At 42.4% G+C, this 14,210-nt stretch overlaps 1 protein-coding gene across 4 annotated transcripts in view; it reads right to left on the bottom strand.

Annotated features, from left to right (window-relative positions):
* The window catches only part of tafa1b (TAFA chemokine like family member 1b), a 122,821-nt gene extending 109,507 nt beyond the window's left edge, over window positions 1-13,314 (bottom strand). Inside the window, exons 1-2 of one of the 4 annotated variants that reach the window (XR_013909062.1) lie at window positions 12,219-13,288; window positions 10,060-10,196 (exon numbers count right to left, since the gene is read on the bottom strand). Coding sequence is in view for 2 of the 4 variants with exons in the window: in XM_080301396.1 (XP_080157522.1) it covers window positions 10,060-10,183 (124 nt within the window). In the remaining 2 variants the exon portion in view is untranslated. Of the gene's footprint in view, window positions 1-10,059; window positions 10,197-12,218 lie in introns of all 4 variants that reach the window. The other 3 variants (XR_013909061.1, XM_080301396.1, XM_026168675.2) reach the window with 3 other exon arrangements.
* Between the last annotated feature and the right edge of the window lie 896 nt (window positions 13,315-14,210).

The raw sequence follows: 14,210 nt of genomic DNA, 5'->3' as shown, positions 1-14,210 counted from the left end.
ACAGATACGGTGATTCTTTGGATCTGCTGAGAGTGAAACTAAAGCCCTTTTTTTTCTTGACAAGAGCGGAGCACATTGGCTCAGCTATGAGTAGAATTTTCATTGCATGCTCTTGCCAAGTCACCCACATATACACAAATGTGGGACATAAATGGCTGAAATACAAAATGACTTGGGAGAAATAATGCAGCAGTTAGCTTGTCAAAGGAAATCGTGTATACAGCATGAATCGGGTAGAGCATTAACTGCATCAAACCAGAGTATCTAATACAGCCGCTACATTGTTTTAGTCATTAACCTTAGGTCTATACATTGACCTGCACAGTATACTTGTGCACTAAATCCTTAATAAAGACGTGCATCCTCTGTGTAGATATAAGCAAGGAAATAACTTTGAACCCGATCTTAGCTTGAATATCCCACAAAAACTCATCTGCAGCATAACAGTTGATGTTTTTGTTTGTCTTTCACGAAGGAGCTTAAGCTCACAGGCCTTGATGTGGACTCCACAAGGACACGGAGGGAAAAAAAATTGTATTATCATAAAAGATGAGGTGAGGGAAACTGTTTTGCATCGGTACTGTTCCAGCTCTCTTTATTTAGCATGCATGTGTGCCTCGCGGTGTATGCCTTGGAGAGGGCTGAAATCCACAAGGATGGGAAAAAGATGTTATGATCAAAGAGAGCATGCAAAGGTATTCCGTTCTATTAGCTCGGTTCCAATAACACTCTTCTTTTATACACATGTACGGCAACCTCATACTTTTGTTGATGCCTTTTGGGAGAAGGCTGAAAAAGTTCCTCGGAGCAGGCATTAATTCTCATTTAAACTCAACTCACAGAACTTACAGAAAGCAGGTCAAAAGGTCTTTTTGTTGGAAAAAGCTCAGTTCCTCAAACCACTTAAACCTCTGGGATGTGAGACGAGGAGGAGAAAAATCCTACACAGCCTGCCTGGTTGCCTGAGGTTCTAAATATTATTTCCTTGCAAACGCACACTGCAAATTTTAAGATAATTGGAGCTAAGCACAGCTTTTTTGTTTCTTTTTTGTTTTTTACTAACACCTCAAATGAAACTGACATATAGGGGAGCCTGCGTCTGTACAAATAAGACTAATGTGCATAAGAATAATAAGAGATCAGGCAAATAAATAAAAACAGGATGTCCGGGGCAGGAGAAAGAGAAAGGGCACAGAAGAAAAGAATGAGGCAGCGAGTGAGATGCGCAGCTCCGCTGGGTCATTAGGCTAGAGACAGACACATGCAATTGCCACCTCATCCTTCATTCTCTGGCTCTCCTGGCCAAAAGGCACTGGGGTATTGAGCCATGTTCAGTGAACCTGACATGTGCTGCAGATACTGTGGCAAATGAAGATACACTACGGGGCCCATGGACACTAATTCTCCTCCTCCTTTTTCAGCAGTCTGTCACCATTGTTACTGTGTACAGTATGAGTGACTGGCATATTAATACGAGATGCAAAATAGCGAGAAAACTCTAAAACATGGTGGCTGGAGCAGATTAAAATATGATTTCCTGTCTGTTTATACAAGCATTTGGCTGTGTCCATCTCATGTGTCTTACTCTGTACAGCGGTGATAAATAGTTAGCTGTGACATCTCAACCTAACTTCCATTATTAGAGCGTCTGCTGTCAGATAAAGCTGTGATAAGACAATACGGTGGTGCCTCGGCCCAGCAGTCGCATAGATTCATCCAGACACATCAGACAAGACAAATAGACCTCAGCTAATGCTGACAGAGCATCCCGGGTGGAAAATTTAGACAGACTTTCAATCATTTGTTTGACAAGTGGGGACATATTCAAGCAAGAGATTTCTGTTTCCATAATTCCAAACCCCATAATCCATTTTTGTCCCATAGTCAGGGCTCGAATGACTGGACTGGACTGAAAAATGGAGTCTCCCTGGCAACAAATATGCAACTGAAATTTCATGTTATTAGAAGTGTGAAAGCAATTTTTGAAACACAGAAGGTCTAAATATGAATATGGCATGAGTGTTTAGAAGTAAGGTGTGCATATAAAAGGCAACAAGATAGGTTTCATTCAGAGTGGTGTTTGTGTCCACTTGAAGTCCAATATTCATCATGTTTTGGTCTCCTCTAATATCTGATATCTTATTTTTAGCAGGCAATTCCTTCACTACATTCACTAGCTGGTAGCAAACATTGTTTGTTTGTTTGTTTACTGGTGCAGAGAAAGTAGCATACAGTAGTTAAGCCATTTCCTGATGCAGAAACAGCATTATTAGAACTTAGAAATTTCAGTTGCAATGCATATTATACACACATACCATAGATGAGAATGAACAGACTGTTTTGAACTGACAGAAAGGCAAGATTAACTCAAAAAACCGCTTGTTAGAACCAATGTACGGAGAAAAGCATCTCAGAAAGTACAACCTGGCAACCTTTCTTTTTACCCAGTTAGCATCGGACCTTGAAGCAGAAGGGCTACAGCAGCAGACTTAGGTTTAGAAACTGTGGTAACAATTTACACTGACTCACCAAAATTGGACAGAAGACTGGAAAAATGTTGCCAGGTCTGATGACTTTTGATTTCTGTTGAGACATTCATATAGTAGCGTCAGACTATGGCATAAATAAAAAGAAACCAGAGATCCTCGTATCAAAGGTTCAGGCTGGTGCTCTTGGCATTACTGTGTAATGGTACAGGGGATATTATTTTCTTGACACACGTTGAGCCCCTTGGGACCAACTCCCCATCGCTTAAACGCCACAGCCTACCCGAGTCTTGTTGTTGACCATGTCCATCTCTTTATGACCACAGTGTACCCATTTTCAAAAGGCTGCGTCCAGCAGGATAAAGCACCGTGTCACAAAGCTCAAATCATCTCGAACTGGTTTGTTGAACATGACATTGAGTTCACTGTACTTAAATGGCATCCACAGTCACCAGATCTCAATCCAATAGAGCTCCTTTGGTGAAATGGGAGATTCATATCATGGATGTGCAGCTGACAAATCTGCAGCAACTCTTTGATGCTATCATGTCAAAAATCCAAATAGACCATGTTTCCAGCATTTTGTTGAATTGATCCCACACAGAATTAAAGCAGCTCTGAAGGCAAAAGTGGATCCAGCAACTTTTATTAGGTGTACCTAATGAAGTGTCTACTGAGTTTATATATTAAAATAAAGTTGCATGCTGTCAAATGGAAAAATAGGATAAAAGAGCCTACAAATCTTTATTGAGCACCAAGAAACTGCAGAAGTTGTGTAATAATTCTCACATTGCCTTTCATGATGTGCTTTAAAGGAAGATTTTTAAGTATAACTACTTAAGACACTCAAAAGGTAAACTCCCTCACCGCTGCTCGCTCAATAAAACGAAAACAGAATTGATTACTTCAGACTAGACGCAATGTTTTTATCTGTGTACACTGCAAACCATCAGAGGGGGAACTGAGGGGGTGGGACGAATCAGTAAAATGGCCCTTTCCCTTGCATGAGCTTCAAGTTCATTGCTAAAACAGTGATGATGACATCATGACAGAATGAAACTCGTCTTTAGGATCTGTTTGCTGTCTGTTCACATTTGCCGGACAGTGACGACAACGACATGTACAAAGCAATGCACGATTTAAAAGCCTCACTGGAATGGCTTACCAGAAGAAGACCTGTAGCACGGTTAAGACAAACCTAATTTGACTGCCACTGGATAAATGAGTTGCTCGGGCAAAGTGAGACCTCTGCAAACAAAACACTGAATGAGTAACATTTGTCCCCTGCAGTGGTTTTAACTGATGCGGCGGAGTAGCTCTTTTGCATCACAATTACCTGGCATTGTGTCTTTTCGCTCCATTAGCATAAGCAACCCATTTCACTTCAGTGAGATGCTACTGAAGGGCTCGAGGAGCCCGGAGGCAATCGGGAAGCCGCACGTAGCTACTGTATGAATAAAGATGGCAGTGATGTATGATATAGTAACTATATGCTTTGTATAAATAGAATGGATGTGCTACATGTAACTGGACTACTCTGAGATAAACATGGGATAATAAGACACAGATGTGTATCTCGGTATGCTGCTAGACAGCTGGGCGATGTGAGACCTGTCTATTTTAATGCTCTTCACATTCTTAAAAATAATTGGTGAAGTGAGCCACCCATGCTCGATAGCACCTGCTCACTCAGTGTGTCACAATTATCTAACATCAGAAAAGAACAGGATCTAATCTACCATCTAATCACTCCAGGATTGTGAAAAATACTCCCGAGCACACGCAGTTAAAGGCTTCAGATGGAAAAAGACCGCTCGCTGAGTAAATAAATCCCAATGACACGGCAGAACTGTCACAGGTGAATCGGACTACGTTTGTCGAGGGGGCACATGAAGCAGTGAATCTTCATTCATTCATTAATTAACAGACGCAAGTGGCATTTTCAATAAAGTCACAGCTGGTGACACATATATCAGTAAGGCAGATTGTACAATGCGACTGTACTGTGCAAAAAAATAAAAAAGTTTGACAGTTACCTGAGATTTGGTCATTTTAGAAGTGGTTACTCAGGAAAGAACACGGAGAAGCTCATCTACTTTTCCAGTTTGACACATTAGTGAAGCTCACCTCTAAGTGAATATCTGATTATGTGTGGAGGGGAGAAAAAAAAGTCAAGAAATGGTGCACAGGCGATAGAAAGCACCAGTTCAACCTATAGTCCTTTCTCCCCTCTTGCCGGCCATAAAACGCAGTGTAATAGGATTCCTAAGCTTTTCCAGTGACTGCTTCCACTATCACACAGACATTTAAGTGCACTAATCCATGACAAATTGTCTCATCTGATCCATGACAAATCGTCTGAAGGGCCGATAGAGACGAGGAGATGAAGGAGGGGTGGGCTGGGGAATGGGCGGCAAGAGGATGAAGAGTCGGTGGTGGCAGCGGCGGTGGTGGGGGTGGCTGGTGTGAAGAGAGTGCTGCTCGGCACCTAAATGATCAGACAGTTATTGCCTAGTTTTTTAGAAAGGTTGCTTTCATTACCTTGAAGGGCATGCTGTGTGATAAAATGTGAGTGATCACATAGCGCTGATGAGCTCTCCACCTAAGCCTGCCATTTTCAAAGCAATTATAATCCCATGTGGAGGTAGATTATAGGATTTCACTTCCTTTGTTGGCAAAAGGCCGGATTTGTAGATGTCATGTTCGCAAAACGAATGGTTCTAATTGAATTTGTGTGATATGTAATTTATGATTTTCATCACCCGGTAGTTACATTTTGGTTCTTTTTTTTTCTTTTGGGGGAAAAAATTCTATTTTAAAAAAGACACACACAGACTGACTAAATATTCATTTACAAAAAAAAGATAACAGATAAAACTTAACAAACAAGAAAACTGAGCTTATTCAGAGGTCATACCAGAACCTTGCATATTATTGATTTAAATGTGTGTGTGTGTGTGTGTGTCTTGTACTGTACTATGTTGTATTTCAATATTCACCAATGCACCAACGCTGCCAAGCAGATAAAAAAAAATCCTTTTCATCCACTTTGCAAAAATAAGATTAAGGCATCATCCATTCAAGTGACTGTAATTACATTGAATTTTCTTTTGCCATAAATTCTCACACTAATTAGTCCCCATCGTCTAATGAGGATGCAAATAAAGCTGATTCGATGACGAGAACGCAGCCTATGCGCTCCTACCTTCCTGTGGGTAGCACGGATGGATCGGCTGTTCAAAAGCACCAAAGTGACGAGATTGCCACTGTGCGTTCCTCCGCCTGTTCGCGCCGCTAACTCCGAGCTATTGTAATGAGGAGTGTGACAACTATGGAAATGAGTTCCAAGTGTTTTTTTTTAAAAAACTGTGTGTGCGTTTGGTTCTTAAATCTGTGAAGTTAATTTCTTAGAGTTCCAAAGTGCTGCAAGAGAAATCGTATATCTTCTGAAGTAAAAAAAATAATAAAAAATCAGTTCATACTGTGTATATGTACAGCTTCCAGATGTCAGTGCTATCCTCATTTACCAATCTGGCAGCTTTCCTAAATCCGTTTCATAGTTTAGGTTTAACACCCTGTATCCTGTCTGTTTTTTATCTCCCTAGAAAACTCCATACAGCTCACTGTTACATAAAGTTAGAGTTAAGCTCTGTGGTGTTTTGACAGGATGTGTTCTCAGAGCTGGAGACATGCTGCCTAATTTAACCAACATCCCTGCTTACGGTTATGCTGTTGCCCTTACTTGACCATGTGATGCATCTTGGCTAATCAAAGTAATTACGTGGAGGGTTTTTTATTTTCCACCTCAAAGAAAACTTCTACAGCGACAGAGCATTATGCCACATTGAACAATGAGCTCATTAAAATGCATTCCAATCATCTGGGATTAGACTTTACAGTCCATTTCAGATCAATGGATAAAAACATAACAGCAGCACCACTGCATTATTTATCAGCCTTTTCAGTTAGATCATAGCCCCCTTTTGTGTTTTTACATGTAACATGTTTCACGTCCATGAAAAAAATAAAATAAATAAACTTTTTTTTTTTTTAAATCAGTGCATTTACAGCTGACACTCACAGTTGATTTCATATTCCAATTGTTTTTTTCTCTGACGAACACCAGATAACGTAATTGGTACAAGTGCAGTTCTGTAACAATGCAGATACACCGCAACGCTGCGGCTGACGAGGAATTTGGAGAATAAAACCGGATCCTGTCAGGGTGTGACAGCCTAGTTAGTTTTACAGCTGCACCTGCTCTATTAGATCCAAGTCTCTCTTAAATAATAATAAATAATAAAACAAAGCAGCGGCTAAGGTGCTGTTATATCAAGACTGCTCCTCTTGGTATTGATATATTATAAACTGTACGCTGACTTCATGCATGCAGCAAGGGTAAATAGGTAGAGCACCTGCTAAGTATAACTTAATGACAAAACTCTTATCAGACAACACATTAGGGAGCGTGTTTCATTTTATCATTAGGAGGCACAAATTCTCCATTAACTTCTGCCAGCAAATGCACTGACAATGTAAATGCAAATTGGTTACACTGAAAACCAGTACTATTTATCAAGAGTGGCCTGGTTTGTGCAGCAGCACTCTTGGCAGTGAGAACTTGTGCTCACTGTGCTGGCAGGTGGGGAGAGTGCATAGCCAGGCTTGTGTGTGTCATGTCACATTCAGCTCATCTGTCAATGTAGTGGATTATTTCTTGAGAGACCAGAATTGGCTTCCCAGAATCAGGGCACCATCAATCTTCAGCCGCACGAGCAGGACACGCGGGAGGCTGTGTGAAGCGGAGGCTCGCCGGAGAGAGTGCGGCGCCGCGCTTCCCGAGCAGGTGACGAAGCAGTCGGGCAACTCGTTACTCAATCGCAGCATCAGCCGTGTCTATGGCGATTTGTCACTGAAACGTTTGGAGAAATAAATAAACAAACAAGTGCAATGTGAAATCTTCGCCCAATCTGTGGTGCCTTATTTTAACGTGTGCTGTGAGTTACTGTTGCAGGAGGCAGAGAAGCTGATCTCTCAAAAACTGTTAGCTGCTTCAACAGGCTGGAAGATAACATGACCTTCACTTCCCCTCCTCATATATATACCCACACAGCCCCTTCACTGTGGGTTTTTTGTTTGTTAGCTTTTGTACCACTCAGTTTCTCAGGCAGTCTGCCAAGCTGCATTCACAGAGCCACACAAAGTAATTTCAGGGCATGTTTTCTTTAAAGGTACCAACCTCCAATTTCAGCATCATCATCTCAATGAAATGTATCTTTTAAAAATTGTGACTTAATAGCAAACATAAAGCATGTTAGTCTAATGTAACATTATACTTCTGTTCACAAAATATGTTTCAGTGCTTCATGAGGAAAGCTCTACTGAAACTTAACTTGCAGTAGGACCATGCAGCACATGATATCATTCTTTATTCTTATTCTTATGGAAAACAGCAGAGCGTGAAAGCCAATGGATTTTTCAAGGCAGGACATCTCTTTCTTGCCACGTCCTACATAGCCATATCTATTTATATCTGAGGGTTCTGGCCTCAATGAAACCAGAGAGCTTCTCAAATTATAAAATCAATTCTAATTCAAATATTCATCATAGCATTTCAATTCTGAGAGAGGAGTTCTGGTTAGATCGGTTAACGCCACTTCACGGATGAGTAAGATTGATGTCAGCTTAATCCTCTAAAAAAAAAAACCAAAAAACATGATATACAGTAAATTGTCCAGTCAGACAACAGCAGCTGGGGGGGATGCATTCTGTGAGCAGTCAGATGTGATAGAACAATGCCTGCTGGGAAGTCTGCTGATTAGGACTGTAAAACTTCATAATACACTGGCAGACTAAGATTATAAGTGCATTGTTCTGCACTTGTCTATTTGTCTCTGTTTGTTAAGTTTTAAAGTTTTCTAGAAATTACTCATTGCACCCGTCTCAGTGAGAATCCCAGAGATGTTATTCAAAATTGAGTGGCCCAACCAGAAACACTCCAGTAACATGAATTAAATCTGGGTCAATCACCCATCTCTGTGTTTGAAACTTGCTACTGAAATGCACCCTAAACACAGCTCCAGTATCCCCACAGCACCCATGAGGAAAGGCCACAGCATAATGGCCTTAAAGACGAGACTTCATTTACATCCCTGTACCCTCCTCGGTGCAGTAAATGCATGAGTTGATCTGTCTGACAGGAAAAACCCTTCCCTATCACCATCTTGTGGTTGGATGCCTCTTCTAAATGTACAAGGAAGGGTGTGGAGGCCAACCACTACTCCCCCCCCCCCCCCCCCCCCCCCCAGCCCCTTTGGGATCACTGCATTATTCAAAAAAGACATTTACTGAGCCATGCACTTCCTTGTACATCTTTGGCACCAAGCTTGACTTGCCAACCAGTCAAACCCAAAAAAAAGGGAGGAGGAGGAGAAAGGGAAGGGGGGTAAAAAAAAAGAAAATGAAGGCAGCCTTTAAAAAATTCATTCTGAGCTCTCTATTGCTCATCCCTTACTGTCTTGTTCCAATTAACGGGGCTGGGATACTTTGAGAACTTTCTATCTATCATAGCTGGGATTTTCATGTGTCAGCTGTTCCACAGAAAAAAGTACGCCAGCTCTCTGACATGCTGCTTAAAGCCACCAATGTTCAACACAAGCATAGAGAATTCAATGCTGGATTTTTTTTTCCACTTGCTGTGCTTCAATTACTGTCTTTTTGCCTGGCAATGCAACACACACAAAAGGGAACCAAGCAGAAGATAGCATCAATGTTTAACAGCCGCTTGGCATCCACAGAAAGCTCCGCTCCACACAAGAGTTCAGCACAGAAGTCGCACTTATTGTTAGAAGCTTAAGGAAAGCACTTGCTTTGCTCTAAAAACCTTCGCCTCCAGTGTAACAGTTCTACATGCACTATAAGCGATTCTGGTAAGCTTCTCCGTAATCAGTGAATTAGAGCCACCTCTGTGTCTACCTCCCCTTTTGCCCTTACAGTGCAGCAAGGCGTCGGGCTTAATTGCCAAATGTTTCCAGTGCAAAAGAGGGGAACATAATTGTCATTTCTATCTAAGCCACAGTGATCAAAGCTCCCCTGGCTACCAGCACAGTAATGGGGATTTCTCTCTACAGCTTGGCCTATTCGTAACAGTGTGCCAGCAAGATTCACGCTGCAGTAGTCAAGAATTCCACATCGCGACTGTGAATCATCGTTCCACTAGCTAACTCGGAGTGCTGAAAGGATGTCGTCCTCGTTGAGGTCTACACACAGAGATGGGGCGTAGCAGCCATATTTCTCCAATAGGTTGCAAAAAATGTATATGGGTAGGTTTGATTAAATTAACCTAGGGTAATGCATGATTAGAGGTAGCTGTCTTTGCTTATCTTGTATGACTGCGAGCACAGTGAATCATCTTGTACAGTACCGTGGCAAATCATCCTGACATACTGCAGCAGTGTCTCGCTGTTGCCTTTTAAACAGCCAAAGCTGACAACTGCTGCCCCATGGAGAGGGCACCATGTTTCACTGTAACAGGGTGCTATGAAGCTGAAATCTGACAAAGAGGGACACGTACCCAGGGTGAGAATGTCAGTGCGACCAGGCCGGGCCACATGGTGCTGTTGGATGGTCTGGTAGAGAGTTGCCTGGCACAGCAGCAGGAAGCCGAGGCTAATCCACATGGCCAACAACCAGGACATGGTAAGGCCGAGTCTGCAGGATGGCACGCCGCGGGGGAGAAACAACAGGGGGACAGGGGCAGAGTTGTATTACAGCATGTCTCCATATATATTTACAACACACACTGTGTTTATTTCATGTGCCAAAAAGACAAACAATGCTGACATCAACCACATACATCAAGACCACCGCGTCGAATACTGTCACCTGTTCTTTTTTTTCAAAGTAACACAGCTAATGGGAAGAAAAAGACGACAAGGGGGCTTTGAGGGAAATCCCAGCGGTCAAACACAAACTTTAACATGCTAATATCACACCACAAAAAGGAGAGCAAAGAAACACGGGGGGAAAAAAACACCCTGCCTCCAATTTTTTTTAGACTGTAAGAATGATTCACCCCTTTTTAGGAAAACCAGAGTTATTAAAAACAACAGCAAGACTGTGTTTCTAAGCACAGGCAGCCTTCTTGCAGATTTGTGCAGCGACTGCCTAATGGCTGGTGAGGGCCAGCATATGGAGACACGCCTTAGCCCTTATTGAATAATGAGGCTCTCCTCCTTTCCAGGTGTTATTAGGGCCTCTCTCCACAGCATACCCCCCCCACCCCCAACCAAGAAATGTGTCTTAGTGTGTTTAGAATTAGTACATATAAGGCTGAGGAGCTCATTTAGTATATTCAGACAAATGACAAATCACATGTTCTGAAGTGATGTCATGACTCTAATGTAACTATGAATTTAGTAGTCTTTGATTCTACCTGTCCTTTTACACTCTTTACCAACACTAAACCTGCCAATAAAGGAAAATCTAAATGCTCCAGTTTTCCAAATTAAGTGCCAATGATCTGTTCTGATCTAATAATACACTTGCAGAACCCCCCACCCCCTCCTGGTTTGATGTACATCTGAGATTAAAGCCATTAAGGTATTAAATGTTACCCATGTGTTCTTTACCCTCAGTGACATTGAGGCTGCTTAATATTCAGCGAAAATTAAGCATATAATTATTAACAGCACATTGTAAATCCCCACCCCTGCACTAAATCCATCATAATCCGGTTTTGTGGAAATATGAACGGGTCCTGTGGGTTTATTTTCCTTAAAAAAGAAAAAAGAAAAAGAAAAAAAAAACATTAAAAAAAACTATCGTGTTCTTCTTATCGGGCTGCATTTATTATATATTCAAACAAAAAATTGCGCTTGTGTGCTTTGCTGTTTATTACACAGACTTGGAGGGTGCACGTTCTGACCAAAAAAATAAAAACATCACCTGATGTGAACACACACAGTTTATCATCGAAAGGAGGAGGAGTATTAGTATCATTTTAAAGGAACTTAAGAAATAAAAACACACACAACCAGCTTTGAGGAAAAGCAGACAGGAAAACTCACGTGCATCTCGTTTTCCTTGCGGGAAACAAAAGAATTCACAAGAGCCGGTTTGGCTCTCACAGTTTTATCGCCTTAAAAGAGAGGCAGCCGCTCATCTGTGCGTAACAGGTAAGTCTAGCGTGAGATTTTAAATGCGGTTCGGAGCAGAAGCAGCAGACACACCTGCGGGCGCATAACCTCCTGATGCACCTGCGTGCAGCGTGGATTTAACACAGTAAGGCGGTTTTATGAGCCCGCTCGTCTTAATGCTGCGGAGACAAGTTTAAGCAGTGACTCCCTAACACATAGACCTGTCTACCTGATTGCAATACACCGGGAGGAAATCACTCACCCTTGTCCGCTGGCTTGTAAATAGCCCACATCTTTCCAAGAACTATATTTGTTTAGTGCTTAGCCTGCTACTCCTGTACTGTTTATCTGGGGAGGTCACCTACCGCTATGTGGAACTATTCATTCTAATTCTAAACATAGGTGGAAACTTAGCATCTTGGTTCAAATGTATTCTTGAGGCTAGAAAAGCTTTTCTACTTGGACTCCAGCATATCTTTACATAAACCAGATGCATTTTTCAGCAGGCAGTATACTGTGGGGAATTAAATCAACAGCCCTCCTACCCCATCCCCAAACACCAAAGGTGCTCCATTCAAGCCCCCCACGCCCTTACCTGAGCGCTGCGTTCAGAAGCAAAGGAGTTCAGTCAGAATCACTGCCTGCCCAGCAGACTCACTCCTCAGTCTTAAATCCATCCATACTTGGGAGCCAGGGTTTTCAGCCTGAAATTCCACTAACAGATAAGCCAAACACTGCACAAAAGGGAGCTAAAAAGGCTGTTCTTTCCTTTCTATATATCCTTTTGGACCCCTGCTGCTCAGGTTCTTTTTGAAATCCTTTGGCAACACAAACAGTCACCAAAAGCAAAACACCCAGGGGTCTTTGTTACAAACTGGCCAGGATTTGAGGGATGGAAGGCTGATCATGTCACTGCTGTCTCAGCCACATTCGTGAAGATGTGCTCTCCTTCCTTCAGTGTCTCTTCTCCGTCAGTAAAACTCCTATGTTCTGTTGACAGGGAGCTAATTTACCCTCCTCACTTGTCGTCTTCTTCTCACGCGTGCAGCGGAAGGCTCCAGTGGAATGACTGCTCTGTCTGCTCTTGGCTGCATCCCCCCATTGAGAAGCAGTGCTGATAGTGTGAGCTTCAGTCCTCTCTCCAGCGCTCTAAGTAGAGAGTCTGTGTCAGACAGGCAGAGCGAATGTGAGTGAGTGTGCATGTGTGTGTGTATTACAATGTAGCCCAGCTGGAAAGCAAGGGAGAGAGCGAGAGAGCGAGAGAGAGCTGAGAGAGTCAGATCACACGTCTTAAAGCAAGACTACCCACTTCTGCATCAAGACTTCATCGGCAAATGAGGCATGCTTTATTAACCCACCTCTCTTTACGTCCCGGCTTCCCATCCAGAGCACTGGGAGACGTGCGAGTGTAGCCTTCAGCTCACTTTGAATCTGTTTGCGTCCACGTGCACGCCTGCGAGTGTGAGTTGGAGAGAGGGAGTGTGCGTCTGTTTTAGTCATCGCCCTCCAGCAAATTATCGGTCAAAGTGAAATGCTCCGAGCACAGCACTTTTAATAGAAGGCAGGGTGCCTCATCTCAGCTCTGCAATCACCATATTACATGTTGTGAGCTGGCTTTGCTCTTCCTCTAGTTTCCCGGTGATCAGCGAGGATTTGTTTTTTCCTTCTTTTAAACCACGAACCCTTCAGAAAACATCTTGCCACCCCTGAAACGAATTGAATGGGAAAGAGCCATGACAATAAATCTATTCCCTTTAAAGGAAACCCATCTCTTCTCTTCTTCTTCTTTTTTTGTATGCGTGTGAGTTGGTGTGGGTCACGTGTGACACGTGTGTTTGTATGGAGTGTGTGGAGTACCATTTCCTCCAATATACTGAATTTTCCTCTACAAGCATGAGTTCCTCTTTAATTCATCCTAATGTTAACCAGAGATTTACTGTATATGCCACTCCCACACACCTGCCATGACTGACTCACTCATAGTGTGATATTTCAAGTGAACCGTATGCTGCACACAAGAATACTCAGAGGGGCTAAATAAACTTGCAGACAGTGAAGAGAGTGTTGTTACTGCGGAGGAGTAATACAGATGAACTTGATGATGACTATCTGGATAATTCTCAGATCCGTGTTCCTACACTTTGCGTTCTGTGATGTGCGAGCACAGTGAAACAATCTATTTCTCTGTATGAGAGCTTTGTTGCTAAAAAAAAAAAAATCAGCTTTCTGATTGGCTGTGATTTTTGGGCTATCTTTTTTTTTTTTTTGTTTCAGCTGCTGGTCAGGGTGCCATGATTCGGGGCATCCTGGACTTATTTGCGCTGCTGTGTTATCACCTCTGCTTGTTCTTTACACGCCATAGTGGGATGTGACAGCCAGATGCACACAGCCCCACAGAGTTAAAATCTGCAGGAAAAGGGCTGAAGTCAAAAAACACACATTGTGACAAAATGCCACATGGGGATATTATTCCTGCAGTGCAAAGTGCGGAGCAAGTGGGTAAAAAGCTGTTAAAATTACTCGTCTTAAGACTGAAAAATGTCGTGGATGCAGTTCAAGCCATGTGTTGCTGTTGTTTTTTCATAGT

This window comes from Astatotilapia calliptera, chromosome 5, assembly GCF_964374335.1.
Source record: "Astatotilapia calliptera chromosome 5, fAstCal68.1, whole genome shotgun sequence".
NCBI lineage: Eukaryota > Metazoa > Chordata > Actinopteri > Cichliformes > Cichlidae > Astatotilapia > Astatotilapia calliptera.
This window is presented reverse-complemented; position numbering and strand designations above follow the sequence as displayed.